This window comes from Vombatus ursinus, unplaced genomic scaffold, assembly GCF_900497805.2.
Source record: "Vombatus ursinus unplaced genomic scaffold, bare-nosed wombat genome assembly UNPS02014794.1, whole genome shotgun sequence".
Taxonomy (NCBI): Eukaryota; Metazoa; Chordata; class Mammalia; order Diprotodontia; family Vombatidae; genus Vombatus; species Vombatus ursinus.
Window position 1 is genome coordinate 21567230 of NW_020954572.1, and position 24655 is coordinate 21591884.

The following is a 24655-nucleotide window of genomic DNA, read 5'->3' on the forward strand; positions in this document are numbered from 1 at the left end:
AGAACAGGCCTTGTATTGAAATACACACATGAGAGTCAAGAAAAATCTAGAAAGGCACATGAGTTCAAGCAATTCAAACAGGCTATATGATGATGTAGAGCTAACATTCTAGCAGAAGAAAAGGAAACAAGTGTCTCTTTAGAACCCTAATATCTTTGAAATGTATTGAGGGAGCTGGATAAGAAACAGAAAAGACCTGAAGTGGACTGGTTCTGTTCTATTCTGTTCTGAAAAGAAGAGAGGGGAAAAAAGGAAAATGCTAGTGCAGAATGGAGGAATAAGGGGATGGGATTTGCTATTTTTCATAATTAGCATATATGAGAAGAATAATATACAAAAATGGAGGAAGGCATGAAGGTGACCATGCATCAGATGAACCTCACTTTTATTGAAAATGGACAAAAGGAGGGTTAAACACACAAACACACATACGAACAACTTGGCATATAAATACACTAAACAGGACAGGGGGAAAAAATCAGGGATAGCAGGGATAGGGTGAAAAGGTAAGATAATAAAAAAGGGGGGGGTGGAAATAGTGGTAAGTAAAATAATAATAATAGCTAACATTTATAAAGTGCTTACTGTGTACCAGGTCCTGTGCTAAGTGCTTTTACAATTATTATCTCATGTGATCCTTATAACAACCCTGGGAGGTAGGTGCTATTATTATCTCCACTTTAAAGATGAGAGAACTAAGGCAAGCAGAGATTAAATGATTTGCCCAGAGTCACACAGCTAGTAAGTGTCTGAGGCAGGATTTGAACTTAGGTTTTCGTGACTCCAGTCCCAGCAATCTATCTACTGTGCCACCTAGCTTAAAGGAAAAAAAGAAAAACAAAGAACTAGAATCTAATGGAGTGCCCCTCAGTGAGAGAATAGTTGAACAAATTTCGCAATATGAATGTAATAGGATATTATTGCATCATAAGAAATGGTGAAAGAGACAATTTCAGATAATTCTGAGCACAATGAACTGATAATGAAGCAAACAGAACCAGAAGAACAATTTATATAATTACAACATTGGAAAGACAAAGAACTTTGAAAGACTTAAGAATTCTGATCAATGCAATAAACCAACCCTGCTTCCAGAGAACTTAGGATGAAGCCCATTACCCAGCCCCTGAGAGAGAATGGACTCAGGGTGCTGAAAGAGATAAATATTTTGGACATAGTCACTGTGGTGAATTGTTTTACTTGGTTATACTTACTTGTTTCAGGGTGTTTTTTTTTTCTCTTTTTCATGGTTTTTAACAGAGGGGGAAAAGGGTAGTTAGCAATAGCGATACCAAAAAACAAAAAAGAGGGCAATTGAAACATTTTTCTAAAAGCAAAGAAGGGAACAGAAGGAAGTTCAGAGAAGCAGGACAGTTTTGAAAGTAACATGAGGATATACACATATAAACATGTGTATATACAAATCTACATGTATATAGTAAGTAGTTAAAATGAGGATTCATAGTTTCATATATAATCCTCTTCTTGCGTTCTACTGTTTATGTAAATTTTTTGGGTTTAAGTTTATAATAAAAAATAAAATAATTATTAGACATGATTTTGTCTGATTTTGTGCCAAATAAAGTCAATACCTTAAAAGAAAATGCTGAATATTTACAAAAAGGTAAAATACCCAGATCAACAGAACAAAAAATAGAGAACTTTAGTAACCCAATCTCAGAAAAAGAAAACGAACAAGGCATAAATGAACTCCTAAAGGAAAAAAGAAAAGTGGGTACCAGAAGGATTTACAAATTAATTCTATCAAACAAAGAACAATTAATTCCAATATTATATACTCCTTGTAAAACTAGGAACAAAAGGGATCCTATCAATTTCCATCTAAGATAAAAAATGATTTTACCATTTAAACCAGGAGAGTCAAAACAAAGAAGGAAAATTATAGCCCAAAATCCTTACTGAATGTTGACAAAAAATTTTAAATAAAATATTAGCAAAGAGGCTCCAGCACAATATCAAAAAGGTTATACACTATAACCAAGGTGGATTTATGTCAGGAATGCAGGATTAGTTCAATATTAGAAAAACTATAGTAAGAAAATTAGGGGAGCATGGAAAATTTTACATGTCAGAACTATGGACAAGAGAAGAATTTATGATCAAATGAAAGATAGAGAAGACCACAGGAAGTAAAATGGATAATTTTATTACATTAAATTTAAAAGATTTTGCATAAACAAAACTAGTGCAGGCAAGATTAGGAGGAAATCAAGAAACTGGGGGGAAATTTTACAAGTTTCTCTGATTAAGGCTTCATTTCTCAAATATATAGAGAACTGAGTCAAATTTATGAAAATACAAGTCATTCCCCAACTGATAAATGGTCAAAGGATATGAACAGGCAGTTTTCAGAAGAAATCAAAGCTATCTATAGTCATACGAAAAAATGTTCTAAATCACAAATGCAAATCAAAACAACTCTGAGGTACCACCTCATACCTGTCAGATTGGCTAATAAAACAGAAAAAGAAGATGATAAATGTTGAAGATGTGGGAAAATTGGGACACTAAGGCACTGTCGGTGTGAACTGATCCAACCATTCTGGAGAACAATTTGGAACTATGCCGAAAGGGCTATAAAACTGTACATACCCTTTAATCCAGCAATACCACTACTAGGTCTATATCCCAAAGAGATCATAAAAAAGGTCCCACATGTACAAAAATATTTGCAGCTGCTCTTTCTGTGGTAACAAAGAATTGGAAATTGAGGGGATACCCAACAATTGGGAAATGACTGAACAAGTTGTGGTATATGAATGTAATGGAATACGATTGTGCTACAAGAAATGGTGAGCAGGCAGATTTCAGAAAAACCTGGAAAGACTTACATGAACTGGTATAAAGTGAAGTGAGTAGAACCAGGAGAATGTCATAAATAGTAAGAGCACTATTGTACAATAATCAACTGTGAATAACTTAGTTATTCTGATCAATAATAGTGATCTCAGACAGTTCTGACTTATGATGAAATATGCTCTCCCCCTACAGAAAGAGAATTAACAGAGTCTGAGTACAGATTAAAGCATAACTTTTTAAACTTTAAAGTAAGAAAGCTTTTTTTTTTTTAAATGGCTAATACAGAAATGTGTTTTTTCATGATTTCACATGTGCTATTGATATCATATTTCTTGCTTTCTCAAGAAGTGGGGAGGGAGAGGATGGTAGAGGATTCAGAACTTAAAAATGAATATTTAAAAAATGATGAATTGAAAAAAGAAAAACTATTATATAATAGATATTAAAAAGAACAAAAATCATGATGACCATGATCAATAAATGCAGAAAAAGCTTTTGACAAAATATAATACCTATTTCTATTAAACAATACGAAAAAGGATAAGAATAAATGGATCTTTTGTTACTTTAACAAATAGTATCTATCTAAAACCAAGAGCCAGCATTATATGTGATAGGGATAAACAATACTAGGGTAAAACAAGGATGTCCATTATCACCATTATTATTTGATAAAGAGCCAGAAGTACTAGCTATAGGAATGACAAGAAAAAGAAATGGAAGAAATAGGCAAAAAGGAAACAAAATCATCACTTTTTGCAGATAATATGATGGTTTAATTAGAAAACCCTAGAAAGCGGACTAAACATTAGCTGAAAAAATAACTTAGCAAAGTTGTAGGTTACAAAAATAAATCCATATTTGGCATTTCTATATATTATCAACAAAAATCAACAGGAAGAGATAGAAAGAGAAATTCCATTTAAAATAATTATGATATATAAAGTACTTGAAAGTCTACCTATCAAGACACACAGGAACTAGGTTAACTACAAAATACTCTACAAAAATACAGACCTAAATAATTGGAGAAATATTAATTGCTGTTGGGTAGGCTGAACCAATACAACAAAAATGACAATACTATTTAGATTAATTTTCTTATTCAGTGCATATCTATCAAATTTATATATGTATAAAATTAATCTAGATTCTAGAATAATAAAAGATCAAAAATCTCAAGAGAAATAAATTTTTTTAAAAGGAAGAAAAGGGGGCCTAGCTATATCAGATCTTAAACTGTACTACAGAACGGTTATCAAAACTATTTGGTACTGGTTAAGAAATAGAGAGGCTGATATAGTGGAACAGGTTAAATATACAATATACAAAAGTAGATAAACCTCCAATAGCCTTGTGGTTCAGTAAACCCAAAGACCTCAGCAATTGAGGTAAAGGCTGACCATCTGACAAAAACTGCTGGGAAAACAGGAAAATAGGTAGAAATTACATTCAGACTAAAATCTAATACCTATACACACATAAACTCTAAATAGATATACAAGTTAGATGTAAAAGGTCACATCACAAATTATAGAATAAAAGAAGAAAACAAGATCTATAGGTAGAAGAGTTCATGACCAAACAAGAGACAAGAGAGAAAAATGGATAATTTTCATTACATAAAATTTAAAAGCTTACATGCAAACAAAATTAATTCAGATAAAATTAGAAGGGAAATAATGGGAAGAATCTTTGCAGCAAGCTTCTCTAATAAAGGTCTCACGTCCACTGAAGGCCTAATAGGTGATTATATTTTTAGGTTTATCACATCAACTAGTTGTCTCTGACATATATTTACTGGTTTGGTTTTCTTCTATATTTTCTACCTTATGCATAAATATTTGAGTACTGTAGAGAACACATTTTTGTCTTTTTATGACATTCAGAATACTTAGCACTTTAAACTGATGTGTACTAAATGTTTTTGCATTCTATTATGTGAGAGATTTGGAATATGAAAAATAAAAGATCCCTAACATAAAAAAAAAGGTCTCGTGTCCAAGATATAGAAGGAAATGATTCAAATATATAAGAACCATTCCCAAGTAGATAAATGATCAAAGAATAAATAAGAACAAACAGTTCTCAAAAGAATAAATCCAAGCTAACAACATCCATATGAAAAAAAAATGCTCCAAATCATTGTTAGAGAAATGCAAATTAAAGTTACTCTGAGGTTTCACCTCACACCCATCAAAATGGCAAAGCTGACAAAAAAAGGAAAATGACAAATGTTGTAGGGAATTCCTGAAAAGAGGCACATTAATGAACTGCTGATGGAGATAATAATTGGTCTAGCCACTTTGCATCTGCTGCTCTGCTAGATTTCAACTCCAAGGAACAAGATGCTCTGCCAGGTTAAGCTCATCACTTCTAAACTCACCATCATGCTGCTAACTCAAGCCTGGACTGACACCACTCCCTCAGCCTCTTCTTCCCTCTGACTGGATGGCTGGAGGCTGAGTACCAACCTCTTTCTAATAATGCCTTCTTTACAGAAGGCAAGGACTGGATGCTTAGCTCACCCCATTTTGCTTCTGTTGCTCTGCCTGGTTTCAACTCCATAAAATAAGATGCCACTAAGTCAGGTTACCCCCCCGCCAGTATCTCTTCTTCCACCCCCATTCCCAACTTTCCTGCCTCCTTTTGTATATTGTCTCCTCTCCCCTTCCCCCGTTAGATTGTAAGCTCCTTGAGGGCAAGGACTGTCTTTAAAAAAAAAATTAATTGAATCTCTAATGCTTAGCACAGTGCCTGGCACATAGCAGGTGCTTAATAAATGTTTATTGGGGGAGCAGAGCCAAGATGGCAGAGTAAAGGCAGGAACTTGCCTGAACTCTCCCCTAAACCTCTCCAAATACCTTTAAAAAATGACTCTAAACAAATTCTAGAGCAGCAGAACCCACAAAAAGACAGAGTAAAACAAATTTTCAGCCCAAGACAACTTGGAAGGTCAACAGGAAAGGTCCATTGCACCAGGCTCAGAGAGGAGTGCAGTCCAGCACAGGCTGCACCAGCACAGACAGAGCCCCAGCAAACCTAGAGTACGCCTCAGGGGAATGAATCACTGGCAGCAGTGGCGGTTTCCAGACTTCTCAGACCACAAACACCAAAGACAACTTAGAAAGTTAGTAGAAAAGGTCTGTCCGACCTGGGTGAGAGAGGAGTATAGACCACCCCTGGCCCCAGCACAGCTCTGGCCCTAGCAAACCAGAAGCAGGCCTTGGGAGTGACAGAATCAGCAGTGGCAGCAGCAGCATCTGCTTTTGGAGCTCTCAGCCCAGATGGTAAGGGGATTGTACAACTGGTCAGAAGATTACAGGGTTCTCTGTTAGCACGAAGGCAGGACCTTGTTGCTTTGCCCATACTTGCATCTGGTTCGCAGTTCCAGGGTGAGGAGGAGCACTATCACAGCAGAGCTTGTGGCAGCAGTTGAGAGGGGACCCTCCTCACAGTTCCAGGGAAGAAAAGAGTGCTTGTGGTCACTCACAGACCAGAGCACAGGCTAGGAGATGAGTAAACACCTCTCCTTTGATCATCCACATTGGAAAAACTGAAAACTTACAGGTCCTTAAAAGTATCTCTGCAAACAGCTACACAACTGTAAGAAATGCTGAGCAAGTGGACTTCAGAAAAACCTGGAAAGACTTACATGAACTGATACTGAGTGAAATGAGCAGAACCAGGAGACCATTGTACACAGTAATAGCCACACTGTGTGATGACTGACTTTGATAGACTTAGCTCTTCTAAAGCAATGCAAGGATCTAAGACAACTCCAAAACATTCATGATGGAAAATGCTATCTACATCCAGAAAAGAACCATGAGGTCTGAATGCAGATGGAAGCATACTAACTGCTCTCCTTTTCTTTTGTTGTTTTATTTCTTCTTTCTCGTGGTTTCTCCCATTAGTTCTAACTCTTCTATACATCATGACTAATGTGAAGATATGCTTAATATGAATGTTTAAGTAGAGCCTATATCAGATTGCACACCGTCTTGGGGAGGGGGGAAGAGAGAAAGAGGGGAGAAAATTTAAAACTCAAAATCTTATGGAAGTGAATGTTGAAAACTAAAAATAAATAATTGGAGAAAAAAAGAAAGAAAGAAAGAAAGAAAGAAAGAAAGAGCTGCACAAAACCCCTGAAGCTTGGGACAGTGCACCCTCCACACTGGAAGCAGAGCCCTACCTTAACAAAGAGTTTAAAAGTCAAGTAATAGGCTGGGAAAATCAGCAAATCACAGAAAAAACTCTGACTATAGAATCTTACTTTGGTGACAAGGAAGATCAAAACATACAACCAGAAGAAGACAACCAAGTCAAAGCCGCTACATCCAAAGCCTCCAAGAAAAATATGAATTGGTCTCAGGCCATGGAAGAGCTCAAAAAGGATTCTGAAAATCAAGTAAGATAAGTAGAGGAGAAATTAGGAAAATAAGCGAGAGTGATGCAAGAAAATCATGAAAAACAAGTCAACAGCTTGCTAAAGGAGACCCAAAAAAATACTGAATAAAATAACACTGTAAAAAATAGACTAGACCAAATGGCAAAAGAGGTCCAAAAAGCTAATGAGGAGAAGAATGCCTTAAAAAGCAGAATTGGCCAAATGAAAAAGGAGGTTCAAAAGCTCACTGAAGAAAATAATTCCTTAAAAATTGGAATGGAGCAAATGGAAGCTAATGATTTTATGAGAAATCAAGAAATTATAAAAATAAAACCAAAAGAATTAAAACAATAGAAGACAATATGAAATATCTCATCGGGAAAAGAACTGATCTGGAAAATAGATCCAGGAGAGATAATTTTTAAATTATTGGACTACCTGAAGGTATGATCAAAAAAAGAGCCTAGACATTATCTTTCAAGAAATTATTAAGGAAAACTTCCCTGATACTCTTGAACCAGAGGGTAAAATAGAAATTGAAATAATCCATCAATCACCTCCTGAAAGAGATCTCAAAAGGAAAACTCCCAGGAATATTATAACCAAATTCCAGTGTTCCCAGGTTAAGGAGAAAATATTGCAAGCAGCCAGAAAGAAACAATTCAAGTATGGTAGGACCACAATCAGGATAGCACAAGATTTAGCAGCTTCTACATTAAAGGATTAGAGGGCTTGGAATATGATATTCTGGAAGGCAAAGGAGCTAGGATTACAACCAAGAATCACTTACCCAGCAAAACTGAGTTTATCCATGAGAGGAAAAAATGACATTCAATGAGATAGAGGAATTTAATACTTTCTTGAGAAAGAACCAGGGCTAAATAGAAAAGTTGACTTTTAAATACAAGACTCAAGAGAAGCATAAAAAGGTAAACAGGAAAGAGAAATCATAAGGGACTTATTAAAACTAGACTGTTTACATCCCTACATGGAAAGATGATATTTTTAACTCATAAGACCTTTCTCATTATTAGGGTAGCTAGAAGGAGTATATATAGACAGAGGGTACAGGTGTGAGTTGAATATGAAGGGATGACATCTAAAAAAATTAAGGGGTGAGAGGAATGTACTGAGAGAAAGAGAAAAGGAGAGGTAGAATAGGTTAAATTATTTCAAATAAAAGAGGGAAGAAAAAGCTTTTACAGTGGAGGGGAAGAAAGGGGAGGTGAGAGAATGAGTGAACCTTACTCTCATCAGAATTGACTTAAAGAGGGAATAACATACACATTAAATTGGTCATAGAAATCTAGCTTACCCCACAGGAAAATAGAGGGGAAAGGGATAAGAGAATGGGGCAAAGACAGAAGGAAGGGCAAATTGGGGGAGGGGGTAGTCAGAAGCAAAGGAGAAACAAGGTGAAAGGAGAGAGAGAATAGAATAAAGGGGGGAGGGAGATAGGATGGAGAGAAATATAGTTCTTCTTTCGCAACATAACTATTATGGAAGTGCTTTGCATGACTACACATATATAATCTATATCAAATTGCTTACCTTCTCAATGGGGGTGGGAGTGGAGAAGGAAGAAGGGAGAGAATTTGGAACTCAAAGTTTTAAAAATTAATGTTAAAATTGTTTTTACACGTAACTGGGGAAAAAACAAAATACCAGATAAACAAACATTTATTGGATTGCATTGGATTAGTCATTCTTGAAAGCAATTTGGAACTTTGCCCAAAAAAGGGCTAAACCCAATGATAACAAATAGTAAGCTGGACTGGGCCCAAAGAGATTGAATAAAGAGAAAAAAGACTTATAGGAAAAAAAATATGTATAGCAGCTCTTTTTTGTTACAGTAAAGAGCTGTAAATTCAGGGTTACCCATCAATTGAGGAATAGCTAAACAAAATATGGTATATGAATGTAACAGAATATTATTGCACTATAAGAAATGATTAAATGATTTATATGATTAAAATTAAAGATTTCATAGAAATATGGGAGGACACATACACAATGAAGTGAGTAGAACCAAGAGAATAATTTACAACAACAACAACATAAAGACTAACAACTTGGAAAGGGCGGTCAATACAGTGACCAACCACAATTCCAGAGGATAGATGATGAAGCATACTCTCTGACTCTCAGAAAAGAGGTAATGACCCCAAGATTTATAATGAGACATGCAATTTCAGACACGGCCCATGTGGGAATTTGTTTTGCTTGACTGTGCATATTTGTTACAAGGGATTTGTTTTTCTTATTTTCATTGAGGTGGGAGGTAGAGAAAAGAAATGTTTGCTAATTAAAAAAAATGCGTTTACCAAAAACAAAATCTGTATACTTAGGAAGACATAGAGACAGAAAGCAGTGACGACTGATCTACATGTTTCATTATTACTTATACCTTAGTAGATATGGGATTATAGATATAGATTCATAAGGGGCCCAGAGAAATTAAGCCTAAGGTCACACAAGTACTAAGTAGCAGAGATGGGATTTGAGCCCAGCTCTTCTGGCTCCAAATCTAGCACCCCTTTCACTGTCTCATTCACAACATTTTCTCAAAAAGCACTTAAAACAAATGATATTGTAGATATAATAGCACATTTCCTCTTGGAAGTCTACCACAACAAAACAAACAATATAGCATATTCAAAGACCATTAGACCCAAAAGCAGTATTAGTGATAAGCAGTTAATTGAAGCCTCTTATTTTACAGATGATGAAACTGAGACCTAGAGAGGTGATGTGATTCATGGAGCTAGTTAGTGGCAAAAATGGGACTAGAACACAGGTCTTCTGGCTCCCAATCTAATGATCTTTCCACTGCAATATGCTATTTCCTCTTCTATCTATGCATTACAGTTGATCCTGACAATGTTTCAAAGGGTAATCCAAGGTATTGATTTTAATTTAGCAGAAAGAATTTGTGGTTTAGGGACTAAATTATTTTAGACATTCTCTCTATAGGTCATTAGAGAAAACTGAAGTTAAATAGAATATTCCTATTAGTCTTCAACTTCAAATCTCAGAGAGGATAGTATATATATTCCCTAAGTGTGCCAGTTTCTGAAATTTCTTCCCTCTTTCTAAAGAATATAACTTATAGAATTCAAAGTAAAATGCAAAAATGAATATACTTGTTCCTTCCACACTGCAGGGGTTAAGGCTATGGTGCTCCTACAAACTGAAAAATCAGCATAAAATTTTTTGGCCCTCTCTTTGCACCAGAGAAGAAATCTGTTGATATTATACAATACTATGCACATATTTTATGCATTTCTGAGTTTCTAAACTTTTTTTGTGTCAACTGCTGGCCTTCGTGTGATGTCTGTGGCTTCCGCAAAACTCCCCAAAATTCCTATTTAATTTCTTATGCTGACCTGCGATATATCGAAACTGCAATGTGGAAATCATGATGTGGAAGGGATAACTGTATAACTTGACACAACAGATTTGATATCCTTTTGACTTCTTTGTTAGGAATCTTACCTTCTTATGTAATTAACTGGTATTATTTTTCAATCCATGCATGTATGTAAAAAAAAGGTATAGGTAAAATACATACCTTAAAATTTTTCTTTGACAGCTTAACTGTGCATACTGAATTAATAGCTGGCTATCATTAATATCCTTACTTACACATGATACTGAATATAAGGAGCAAGAAGTTTCTCAACATAATGCCTCATCCTAATACCCCATGGTTCTTTTACATCTAATATATCCAGATAAACAGCTATGTGATAAGGAACTCCACTTTTTCATACTCACCAATGATCTCACATTGATTATCTTCTGTTCTTTTAGCTCTAAAATTAAATAAAAGCAACTTTATTACGCTTTATAAAAATATTTATACAGAATCATAACTTGCATTAAACATTAAAAGCATAGAGTAGCCAGTAAAAGAACTTTCCTGAAGTACATACAGTATGGATGTAACAGATATATATGTGCATATATGCATGTGTATACATACATATTTATTGACACATACACATATTCTGTGTTTCCCTTGGAAGACTCATCTATTATTGGCAGTTACAGGATACAGTATATGATTACAGAAAAATTTTGCTACAGTGAACTATTTAATTTCTACTAAATTTACTGACTATGGAGAGGAAATGAAAGTGGCCTAAGTTGATGCTGACTATTTATTTCAAAACCACTGTAGAATACATTAAAAAAAAAAAAGATGTACATGGTTTCCTTTTATTCAATTTGGGTAATCTCTTCCGGATAAATATTGAAATGAAATGTAGAAAGGTCCACTTTATATTATTGGCATGTCTATGGGTGTGTCTTCTGATACTCAACTTGGATTTAACTAGCAGGTGGAATTTAGATTAATAGTCTCACAAGAGTCAGCTTTATAAAGGTCTATCTGAACACAATCATGCAGAAAAGTAACCCAGGCCCAGGATCATCTCAACAATGATCCTTAAAGTGTACTGCTTGTATCAAACTACTATGATTTGGGTTTTAAGAACATCAGACCAACAGAAATTCTATCAAACATGTTTAAATGCACTTTATTTTAGACAATCTACATAACTTTTTAAAAAAAACAATCCTCCACTTCAAAAAAATTAAGGTTAAAAAAATTAACAAGGATCAAGATGACATTAGTTCAGTTTGTCCAATTCTTGGTGTTGCATAGGTGACAAAAAGCAGATGCCAGTTATCCAAAGAGGTGATCAGAAGCAGTCAGCTAAATTTGTTAATATTTCTCCATTCTATATCATCCATAAAAAAAATCAAAATTGAATTACCCCATTCTCCTAGAAGTCTAATAAACCCACCATACCACCTGGATTCATGTTTTTACCCATAAAGTACTAATAGGTTTTGATATGAACAAGGATATGTTTAATTTGTTCTGAAGCTCCTATCAAAAATGTTTTTTATTCTTTCTGGTTTCTGTTCTTTAAATTTCCCTTTGACTGATTTCATATAATTTTTGTATACTCTTTGCAGGAGTTTTTTGGTGAACCTAGTTTCTTGTAGATGGTGGTTCATTACCATGTCAACTCCAATGATTATAGTGTCTTCTGTTTCTTCATTCTCAGGACTTTCAGCAGAGGCATTTCTATCCAAAAGTGAATCATCAATATTACACTCTGTCCTACTGGTCATCTTCCCTTCTACCTGCAGAATCAGAGTGACTGAGATCCCTAGCATCTTGTAGATGTTGGAAAAGATCTATCTCATCATAGCAAATGAGGTTTTGGTAGACCATAAGAGTGGTAGATGGAGGGAAATAGCAGCACTAAAGCACTCTGGGGGGCCCAGAGCTCCGTGTAACTGTGAAGCAGGCTGAGATGCAGTTGAGGGCAAGGGAAAACAGGAGGAAAAGCCCGAACACACTCTTGACAGTGATCAGGCAACATTTCTTAAATTTTAAAGTGGAATATCTACCAGAGAAAATTTAGGATTCATACCGTTCCAATCAAATGAATCCTATGCATTTTCCTACATGTATTCAGAGTAAAATATTTTAAACTTTTTATTGTTCTATATTTAAACTTCATATAAGTCAAAGTATATGGATACTACATAGGTCTATTCGCTAAATACTGTAAAAGAAATATTTTGTTTTTCAGATTAATCTTGAGGGACCACAAGTAGAAAATGTTTCATACTCCGCATCAGTAAGTTTTGCTTAAGTATTTCATTTTCTGTCATATGGAAGGATATTATTTGATAAGAGTAGGGAGTGATTACTGGGAAGTTAATCTAATATAACAATCAAAATACATTAATAAAATATTTTAAAAATGAATGCTAAGTACACTGAGAAGGTAGAGAAATTTTTAAAAGATAACTTGTGGTTATCTCTTGGAGGAAATTTTACTGTAATTTTAAAGTCTTAAATTTTTATTGATCTCAAAGTTGAACTATTTTAAAGAGAAGTCAAATCAAATTTCAGTTTGATAGAAACTAGGAAATAATGTACTTTTATTTGTATAACATGCACCAGAAACTCTTAAAAGTAGTGAAATATTTTTCTACTTACTGTTTAAATGAAACTTTTTCTCCTACAGCTAGTCCTAAAAATAAACCAGAAAATACAATGTGTTAAGGGATGAATTAATAAAGCAATAAGAAAAACTGCCTAAGAATATTCATAAAAAGAAGAAAAGTACTCTGGCAGAGGCCAAGTTGGACCTCATTTATAGAGCTTTATTAACTTTAGATAATTTCTTAGTCATTCATGACTACTTAAGCAGATAGAAAGAAAACTAATTCAGGAAAGGTTGACTTAATTTAGGTTTAGTGAATTAAACAAATAACAACATATTCACCTGTATTTTTTGGCTCTCCCTTAACTTCTGTAGGAATTTCTGTCTGGAATACCCTGGAAAAGTCAGTAAAAATTAATGAAAATCTGCAGATTTCAAATGAAGAATGCTTAAATCTTATATTCTGTTTTGACTAAGCCAAGAATAATATCTTTTATTTTTTTCCCACTGTATACTGTCCATAAGCTGAAAAAGCTAAAAGAACTTCATTTGTCACAAAACAAATACATCACTTAAATTTGCTAATATGGTCTTCTAATGAACACCCAATTAACTGAATTGCATTTGAACTGCGAGTGAAATGACACGATATACTTCTCATTAGAGACAGGATTCTGTTTTAATAAATACCATTAATGAATACTATCCAGTTTTTAAAAATGCATATGTCTGTGTGTATGTGTGTGTGTGTGTACACACACGCACATGCATACACACACATACATACATATGGACACTATGGGGGGGGGGGCGGTCAGAGGCCTGATCAGGGAAAGATTGCAGGACTCTCTGCTGGCACTGGATGTGGGGCCAATGTGGGGCCCATTGCTGACTACATGTGGTCCCAGGCTGTGGCTGTGGACAAGGAGCGCAGGTTGGTGAATGTGATTGCAGAAGCCTGGGCGCCCTCCTGGTTGTGGTCACTTGCAGCAGAGTGGAGTTGCTGGTTTTGGTTCCAGCGCAGAGGGGTAAGCTAAAGCTTACAGGAAGGACCACAGGGAGTAAGAGTGTTTGTGGAGATAACATATCTGGGGGCCCTGGTCAGGCTCAGGGGTAGAGAGGAGTTATCTGAAGTCAGGCCCCCAGAGAGAGCTTAGAAAACCACAGCAACAAAAACCTGAAGCTTGAGACATTATCCCCAATATCTTAGGATTAGTGCCTGATTCTAACACAAAAAGTTAAATAAAAATATGAATAAATTAATTAGTAAAAAAGTTAAGAGCCAAAAAATAAGCCACTTAAAAAAAAAATGAGTAAGCAAAAGAGAAAGAATCTGACCATAGACAGGCACTATAGTGATAGAGAAGAACTGGGTTCAAACTCAGAAGATAGTGAAGTCAAAACAGCAACTTCTACTTCAAAGAAAAATGCAAAATAGTCACAAATCTGAAAGAGTTCTTAAAAGAGCTTTAAAAGGACTTTAAAAATCAAATAAGAGAGTTTTAAGGAAAAATTAGGAAAAGAAGAGTAATGCAAGGAAATCAAGAAAATTATGAAAAGAAAGTCAACCAACTAGAAAAAGAGGTCCAAAAACTTACAGAAGAAAATAACTCCTTAGGACAGGGTCAGAAGAAAGAATAGAATAAATGGGGAGGGGGTGTGGAATGGGATTAAGGGAAATAGAGTTAGTTTTTCATAGCATGTCTACTATGGAAGTGTTTTGCATAACTGCACAAATATAACCTATATTGAGTTGCTTGCCTTATCAATGAGGGTGGGTGGGGAGGGAGGAAGGGAGAAAATTTGGAACCCAAAGTTTTAAAAACACATGTTTAAAAAAAAAAATGTGTTTTCACATGCAACTGGGAAATAAGAAATACAGGAAATGGGGTATAGAAATGCATCCTGCCCCACAGGAAAACTGAAGGGGAAGGGGATAAAAGAAGGGGGGGAGAGAGACAGATGGGAAGGTAGACTAGGGGAAGGGGTATTCAGAATGCATGCCATCTTGGGGTGGAGGGAGGGGCGAGATGGGGTGAAAATTTGGAACTCAAAATCTGGTGGAAGTAAATGTTGAAAACAAAAAATAAATAAAAATTACCATTTAAAAAAAAGACAAAAAATAACTCCTTAAAAATTAGAATTGGGCAAGGGTAAGCTAATGACTTCATAAGACATCATGAAATAATAAAACAGGGGCAGCTAGGTGGCGCAGTGGATAGAGCACTGGCCCTAAAGTCAGGAGGACCTGAGTTCAAATTCGGCCTCAGACCAAACACTTGACACTTACTAGCTGTGTGACCTTGGGCAAGTCACTTAACCCAATTGCCTTAAAAAAAAAAAAAGAAAGAATAAAACAAAATCAAAGGAATGAAAAAAATAGAAGAGAATGTGAAATATCTCAGAAAACAACTGACCTAGAAAACTGATTGAGGAAAGACAATATAAAAATTGTTGGACTACCTGAAAGTTATGATCACAAAAAGAAACTAAACACTGTAGTTCAAGAAATTATTATGGAAAATTGCCATGAAGTTTTATAATAAGAAGGCAAAATAGAAATTGAAAAAATTCACTGATCACTGCCTGAAAGAGATCCCAAAATGAAAACTCACAGGAATATCATAGCTAAGTTTCAAGATTCCCAGGTCAAGGAGAAAAATCTAGAAGCAACTAGAAAGAAACAATTTAAATACTGTTGAGCTACAGTTAGGATAACACAAGATTTGGTAGCTTCAACATTAAAAGACCTAAAGGCATGGAACATGATATTCCAAAGAGCAAAGGAATTGTGTTTGCAACCCAGAATAACTTACCCAGCAAAGCTGAGTATAATCCTGAATGGAAAAAAAAAATGGATATTTAATGAATTAAAGGACTTTCAGGTATTTGTGAGGAGAAGACTAGAACTAAATAGAATATTTAACCTACAAAGAATCAGAAGAAAGCAAACATGAAAGACCAATTATAAGGGATGTAATAAGGTCAAACTTTTACTTCTTATATGGGAAAACATTGTCTGTAACTCTTAAGAATGTTATCATTAGGGGAAGCTAGGTGGCACAGTAGATAAGCTGCAGGCTTGGAGTCAGGAGGACCTGAGTTCAAATCCAGCCTCAGACACATGACACTTACTAGCTGTGTGACCCTGGGCAAGTCACTTAGCCCATGTGCCACACACACACACACACACACACACAGAATGTTATCATTAGTTTGAAAGTGCATACATAGATAAAAGGCTTAGAGTTGAGTATGATGCGATAATCCTAAAAAATAAAATTTGTAGGGAGAGGTAAAAGGGAGCAATTATCTCATACAAATGAGGCATGAAAGGAAGAACTATTACTGTGGAGGGCAGGAAGGGGTGGAGGGCTGGTAATGCTAGAACCTTACTTTCATCAGAACTGGGTTAAAGAGGGAATAACATATACATCTAGAAATGTATAAAAGTCTTAACCTACAGAGAAGTAGGAGAGTGAAGGGATAGGATAATGGAAGGAGGAACTTCATAGAAGGACATGCAGATTAAGAAATAAGAGGTTAAAGAGATAAGATAAAGGAAGGACTTTTAGAAGGGTATGCAGATCAAGAAATAGGAAGGTAAGGGAAGAAGATAAGGGATGAAGTCTTGGGGCAGGTAGATTAAGGAATAGAAGGGCCAGGGGAAAGGATAAGAAAGGGAATCTTAGAGTGGGTTCAGATTAGGGAGGCAGTGGTCAGAAGTAAATTAGATGTCAGAGGAAGGATAGGGTAAAAAGAGAGAGGGAGAAAGATTAAACAGTGAGGATGAAAGGAGGATAAGATTCTGGGAAGATGGCAGAGTAGGTCAGAAAATTCCAAGCTCTCCAGATTTCCTCCACAAACAAGGCAAAATAGCACTTCAGGGTGAAGGTAGAGTGACAAAAATAAACAAGACTTGGGGCAGAACAGTGGTCCCCCTGGAACAACTGAAGAAGGTCTGAAGAAAAGTTGGAGGTTTGGTTCAAGTGACGCATAAACACCTCCAGGTTAGCTCTGCTCAAGCAGCAAGCCCTGGGGGCAGCTGGGTTGGGAGGTAGCCTTGAGGTAGCCTCAGCCACAGGAATTTTCACCTCCCAGACAGTGTGGGGAGTTGGGGGAAGATTGAGAGAGCCTCTGCTGACAAGGGATGCCAGGCCCAGCTGGGTTGCCAATACATGGTCTTGGGCAATAAGAAACCAGTACACACAACCAGTGAATGCAGAAGCAGTGCAACTGCTATTGGCTGTGAGAACTTACAGGACAGCTGAGTTCTTGGTCCTGGTTCCAGGCCAGAGGGGAGAACTGAAGGTTATAGACACTGGAGAGTTCTCAGGGAGCAAGAGCATTTCCAGCATAGTATGCCAGAGGGCCCTAGCCATGGCTTGGAGGGCGAAAGCACTGCAGAGGCTGGGCTCAGGACAAAGCTCAAAAAATAACAGTAAGAAGGACTTGAGGCCAGAGTTACCACCCCCCACACCCCAAGATTAGAGGTGATTATAATAACATGATGCTAAAAAAATTTTTTTCAATGAGCAGGCAAAGGAGAAAGAACACGACCATAGACAGTTACTATGGCAATAAAGAAGACCAGAATAAGTCTTCAGAGGAGGATACTGAAGCCAAAAAAGCCTTTCTTCCTTCAAAGAGTAACGTCAAATGGTTATCTGCCCAAAAAGAATTCATTGAAGAACTCAAAAAAGACTTTAAAAATCAAATAAGAGAGATTGAGGAAAAAAATTTTTTTTTTTAAAAAGTAAGAACAATCCAAGAAAAACAAGAAGATTATGAAAAGAAAGTTAACCAACTAGAAAAGGGAATCCAGAATCTTTTTTCTTACATTCCTATTAAACATGTTTTCACATTACTCATGTTGTAAAGAAGAACTAGAACCAATAGGAGGAACCATAAGAAAGAAGAAACAAAACAAAACAGAAGAAAAAAAAAGAGCAAAACAGTATGCTTTGATCTACATTTAGACTCCATAGTTCTTTCTTTGGATGTGGATAGCATTTTCCATCAGATACTTCTGGAAATGTCTTAGATCCTTGTATTGCTGAGAAGAGCTAAGTCTGTCAGAGTTAGTCATCACACAACATGACTGTTTCTGTGTATAACTTTCTCCTGGTTCTGCTCACTTCACTCAGCATCAGTCCATACAAGTCTTTCCAGGTTTTTCTGAAGTCTGCCTGCTCATCATTTCTTATAGCACAATAGTATTCCATTACATTCATACACCACAGCTTATTCAGCCATTCCCCAATTAATGGGCATCCCCTCAATTCCCAATTCTTTGCCACCACAGAAAAAGCTGCTACAAATATTTTTGTACATGTGGGTCCTTTTCCCATTTTTATGAGGAGATCCAGAATCTTAAGGAAGAAAACAATTCCTTGAAAATTAGAATTGGGCAAGGGAAAGCCAGCGAAGTTATAAGAGACAAGAAATAAAGCATCAAAAAATAGAAGAGAATGAGAAACAGCTTATAAAAAAAACAACTGATCTGGAGAACAGATCAAAAAAAGAAAACATGAGAATAATTGGCCTACTTGAAAGCTATGACTAAAAAAAAGAATCTTGATAATACAATAATACAAGAAATAATTAAAGAAAATTGTCCTGAAGTCTTAGAACAAGAGGGGAAAGTACAAATAGAAAAAATTTACTGATCACCACCTAAAAGAGATCCTAGGAGGAAAATCTACAGGAATATCATAGCCAAATCCTGAAATCCCCAGGTTAAGGAGAAAATATTATGAGCAACAAGAAAAAAAAAATTCAAACACAGTGGAGCCACAATTAGAATTACATAAGACCTAGCAATGGCTACAGTAAAAGACCACAGGTCTTGAAACACTATATATCAAAGAGCAAAAGAACTGGGGTTGCAGCCAAAAATATCATACCCAGCAAAGTTAAGTATAATCCTGAACAACAACAACAACAAAGGACATTCAATCAATTGACAGACTTTCAGGATTTTGTTGCCAAATGACCAGAACTTAATAGAAAATTTGACAAATAAGATCCAAGAGAAATATAAGGTAAACATCAAAGACTAATTATAAGAGACTCAATAAGAACAAATTGTTTACTTTTTATACGTGGAAATATAAACCATATATCTAAGATTGTCATTAGTTATTGGGTAGTTAGAAAGGAAGAATGGGATAGAGCTGAGTATGATGTGATTCTAAAAAGCAAAATGGTGTGGGAAATGGCAAAAAGAGTAATTATACAAATGAGGTGTGAGAGGAAGAACTGATACAGAGGAAATAGATAGGAGTAGAGGGCTGGTTGTTCTGGAACCCTACTATCATTGGGGCTAGGTTAAAGAGGGAACAATACATATATATATCTAGAAGGGTATAAAAGTCTTCTAAATTCACAAAGAAATAAGAGGGTAAGGGAATAGAGAAGGGGAGAAGATAAGGGAGAGATAGGGAATAGAATGGGGGGGTATATAGGAGGGTGTGTAAATTAACAGGAATGGGATAAAGAGGGAACAACATATATATATTTAGAAGGGTATAAAAATATTCCAAGTTCAGGAAGAAAAAGAAGAAAGGGATAGGATGGAGGGAATGGATAAAGGAGGGATTTTCGGAGGAGGGGTAGATTAGGTAATAGGAGGGCAAGGTAGCAGGTAGAAGTAAGCAAAGGAGTGGGGAAGGAGAGGAACAGGGTGAGAAGGATAGTGAGGAAAATAGGAAGGAGAAAAATATACAAGTAATTATAGGTTAGAATATGAATGGGATGAATTTACCTATCAAATGGAAACTGATGGATTAAAAATTTGAATTCAACAATATGTTGCTTTCAGGAAATACTATAAAAATGAGACACAAACATAAAATAAAGGTCAGGAGTAGAATTTATTATGTAAAAAAGCAGGAGTAGTAATCATGATCTCAGAGAAAGTTAAAGCTAAAATAGATTTAATCAAAACAGAAAAATATGGAAACTACACTGTGTCAGTCATATTAATCAAGTTTTAGACCACATAAAATAACTAGACAATATAAAAATTATGAGAAGTAGAAATAAGCATAATATAGTCTTAAATGTGTGTTTGAGTGTACATGTGTGTATGTTTATGGATATCTATGTATATGTGTGCATATATATACATATATATATGTGTATGTGTGTATCTGTGCTTAACTGTAGACTTCCTAGAGAAATATTAATTGTTCATGGGTGGGCAGCATCAATATAATAAAAATGACAATTCTACCTAATCTAATTTGTTCAATGCCAGCCCAATTGAATTACCAAAAAAAATATTTTATTGAGCTAGTAAAAAATAATAACAAAATTTATTTGGAAGAACAAAAGGTCAAGAATATCAAAGGAATTAATGGAAAAAAATATAAAGGAAAGAGGCTTAGCAGTACCAGATCTTAACCTATATTATAAGGCAGTAGTTATCAAAACTGTCTGATACTGGCTAAGAAATAGAAAAGTAGAGCAGTGGAACAGAGGAGACATAGAATACACAATAGAAATGATTATAGAATCCTTGTGCTTGACAAATGTAAAGCTTTAAGCTTGTGGGATTAAAAACTCATTATTTGGTAACACTGGAAAGCAGAAATTGGGTATGCACCCATATCTTATACCATTTACTAAGATAAATTCAAAATGGATATATGACCTAGATATAAAGGGAGATATTATAAGTAAATCATAAGTAAAAGAACATATTGCCTATCAGACTTATGGACGAGAAGATTTTATGAATAAACAAGAAACAGAGAGCATTGTGAAATGTAAACAGATAATTTTGAATACATTAAATTAAAAAGGTTTTGTACAAATAAAACCAATGTATCCAAGATTACAAAGAAAGCAGAAAATTGGGGGAAAAAATTTAGACAATTTTCTCAGATAAAGGTCTCATATCTCACATACATAGAGAACTTAGTCAAATTTATAAGAATATTAATCATTCCCCACTTCAAAAATGATCAAAGGATATGAACAGGCAGTTTTGTGATGAAGAAACCAAAGATATATATAGTTATATGAAAAAATGCTCTAAATCATTGTTGATTAGAGAAATGCAAATTAAAACAACTTTAAGATATCATCTCACACCTACCAAATTGGTTAAAATGACAGAAGGGAAAAATGACAAATGTTGGAGGGGATGTGGAAAAACTGGGACACTAATACATTGTTGGAACTGTGGACTGATCCACCCATTTGGGGAGCAATCTGGAATTATGCCAAAGAATTATAAAACTGTGTATATCCTTTGACTTATCAATACCACTATTAGGTCTGTTTCCCAAGGTGATCAGGGAAAAAAGGAAAAGAACCTATATGTTCTAAAATATTTATAGCAGGAGCAGCTAGGAGGTACAGGGGATAGAGCACCAGCCCTGGAGTCAGGAGGACCTGAGTTCAAATTTGACACATAATGCTTACTAACTGTGTGACTCTGAACAAGTCACTTAACCCTAATTGCCTGCCCCCCCAATATACATATATAGCAGCTTTCTTTCTGGTGGCAAAGAACTAGAAATTGAGGGGATGCCCATCGGTTGGAGAATAGTTAAACAAGTAGTGTTATATAATTGTGATGGAATACCATTGTGCTGTAAGAAATGATGAGCAGAAAAAAAAAAGAAATGATGAGCAGGTTTATTTTAGAAAAACATGGAAAGATACATGAAATAATGAGTAGTGAAATGAACAGGCCCAAGAGAACATTGTGTATAGTAACAGTAATGTTATTTGAAGAATAACTGTGAATGACTTAAGTTGTTTTGAGTATTATAGTCAAATGAACTACAAAGGACCTATGAAGAAAGATGCTATCTACCTCCAGAGAAAGACCTGATAAACAGAAGTATGCATAGTGTGGTTTGTAGTTTGGAATTTAAAATGTAACAAAAAAAATAAATAAATAAAATTTTAAAATAAATAAAAAATTAAAAATGAAGCAAGTAAAAAAAAAGTACATGTACTGTACAGAATGCTGCTGGGAATGAGGAAAATCTAAATTAAAATCATTGCTCAGACACTTACTATTTGACCCTGGGCAAGTCTTCTCTAAGCCTCAGTTTCCTCATCTGTAAAATGGGAATGATAGCACCTCACAGGGTTGTTGTGAGGACAAAGGAAATAATGTGAAGCAATTTGCAAAACTTAAAAGTTTTATACACACACACACACACACACACACACACTTACTTTTATTGGAGAAAAAAGTCAATAGGGGTTCAAAATATCTATCTAAGAAGCACTAGACCAGAAATTAGGAGATCTTGTCTGTAAAATTGGGGTATTTAGACTACATGAATTTCAAATTCCCTTCCAAGTTTAAGGTCCTTAGTTTAGCTGAGACAATACTGGTTTTTGATAATCAACTGGATAGATGACCCATTTGGTCTTATATATTCCTTACTGCAAAGCAGATTGGAACCCAAAGGGATACCTTTCCCTGTACCAGTTTGATGGGTATGTTCCAGGCTCCTAATTTATTTAAAATATTCATGCATATGTGATCCATAGTTGCCCATGATAGATAAAAAGCCTTCTTTACTTCTACCTCTCCCCGACTCAGTTCATCTAGTTCAGCCCTATGCCTCTCCAGTACTTCTACTCTTCCACTTTCCCTTTGCACTATGCCTTCTGCACCTCCAGTGTATCATTAAAAAGTAAATTCCTCTTCATTCTAAATCTCTTTCTCTCAATCATTTTCCATCTTTGTGCAATCATGGAAATGTGGCTCTGCATCTCATTTTACCCTCTCTAGGACTGGATGCTACTCTCTCAAACCTCCTGACAACACTGAGAATCATCAGGTCAATATGTTCTTGGCACCCACTGTTACTCCAGACACATTCTCTTTCATGATCACTGTGCAACTTCTCCCATTCACATACCTGTTGCAATACATTAGCCTATTCCTTCCTTTTTTTAAGAAATTCATTACCTGACTCATAGTCTTCCTCTCTTGTCCTCAACCCTTGCAATCATTATTGGGAACTACAATATACATACTGATTTATCCTTAAAGACCATGACTTTCTTACTCATCAACTTTCTCAACTTCCATAACCTATGTGTTCACTCCACCCTTAGTCACTTCAAGATCTCTCTTATAATCACCTAAAACTGTGCCACCTCTATAATATTACATTTTGAAATTCCTCTCATCATAATTTCCTGTCATTCCATTTCTCCTCAGTCTCCTTACCAATGAACTATTCTTTGTCTTCAGTGACTTCCAATCACTCTACCCTTCCCTGTTCTCTCAGTCCATCACCCTTGCTTTGGCCTCATTTCCCTCCCCTCAGTCTTAACCTTTGGCCAATCCAATTACACTGTTTTCCAAACTTTCTATACTTCAATCCCTTACCCCCTTGGCCTACTTCCATCCACCTCCTGCTAATTCTTAACCATGGGTCACTTTCATTGCGTGTCTTCTAATTTCCTATTCCTAGGCTTGTTGAATGCTAACTAGGTCCTCTACAAATTCATATTATCCTATCTCAACTAGGTCCTCACTGCTGTACCCTAAACAACTCTATGATGATCCCTGTAACAACTGTTCCAAAAAACTCTCTTCTTAAGTCCCCAACACTATCCCCATCCTGTTTTCTCAGCAGATAACCCGAGGAAATAAGAGGCCATGTGTCCTTAACTTGCTCATCTCTAACTTCACACCTCAAAACCTACCTACATCTTTACCCCATCATCTCTTCCTTTGTTTCAGTCTCTAAGGATGAAGCTGCCTTTCTCCTTGTTCAGGTCAATCCTTGTATCTGTGCCCTGAGTCCCATTCATTCCCATATCCTTTGAGTGGGGCAGAAGGGGACTCATGCTTAGGGGTGGCAAGTGCATGATGAACTAGTAAAAGAGACTGAGAAGCAGCAGTCACCCCTTATCTTGGGGTTCTCTTTCTATTCTCTGTTCCTTGATAATCTCATCAGTTCCCATAGATTCAATTATCATCTCTGCACAAATGATTCCTGAAACTACATAGCCCCAGTGCTACTTTTTCTCCTGAGTTCAAGTTCTAGATCACTAATAGCCTCCTAGATATCTTTCCTGGATTTCCCCTTGGTACCTCAAATTCAGCGTCTAAAATAAAGCTAATCATCTTTTCATTTAAATCTGTTCTTCCAGAACCCATGACGCTAGGCAAGGGAAAACCTGCTGCTACTGGGAGCACACTTCCCCTTTCCTCTATCCCCTATCCCCTGGCAGGGGCCTCCCAGGACCCATGGGCCTTGCTTGACTGATCGTACAGCTTTGAGGTGATGAGAGTCATCAATTCTTTTCCTTCTAGTGAGATAGGGGAACACTAAGCTTGCCATCTGCCCTGCCTCTACTCCCTGCAGAACTTCAAGCACTGTTATTTGAGTTACTAATATAGCCTAAGCACTCCCAGGTCTTGCCATCCAACCCACTGTTGAACCCATAGGATTTCCAGGCCTTTCTATCTGCTTAACTTTCT

At 35.9% G+C, this 24655-nt stretch overlaps 1 protein-coding gene across 1 annotated transcript in view; it reads right to left on the reverse strand.

Moving 5' to 3' along the window:
- Positions 1-24655, reverse strand: part of KNL1 (kinetochore scaffold 1) — a 108457-nt gene that overhangs the window by 63581 nt on the left and 20221 nt on the right. Inside the window, 3 exon segments of the mRNA XM_027870199.1 lie at positions 10988-11025; positions 13236-13269; positions 13525-13577. Of these exon segments, the coding sequence (XP_027726000.1) occupies positions 10988-11025; positions 13236-13269; positions 13525-13577 (125 nt within the window).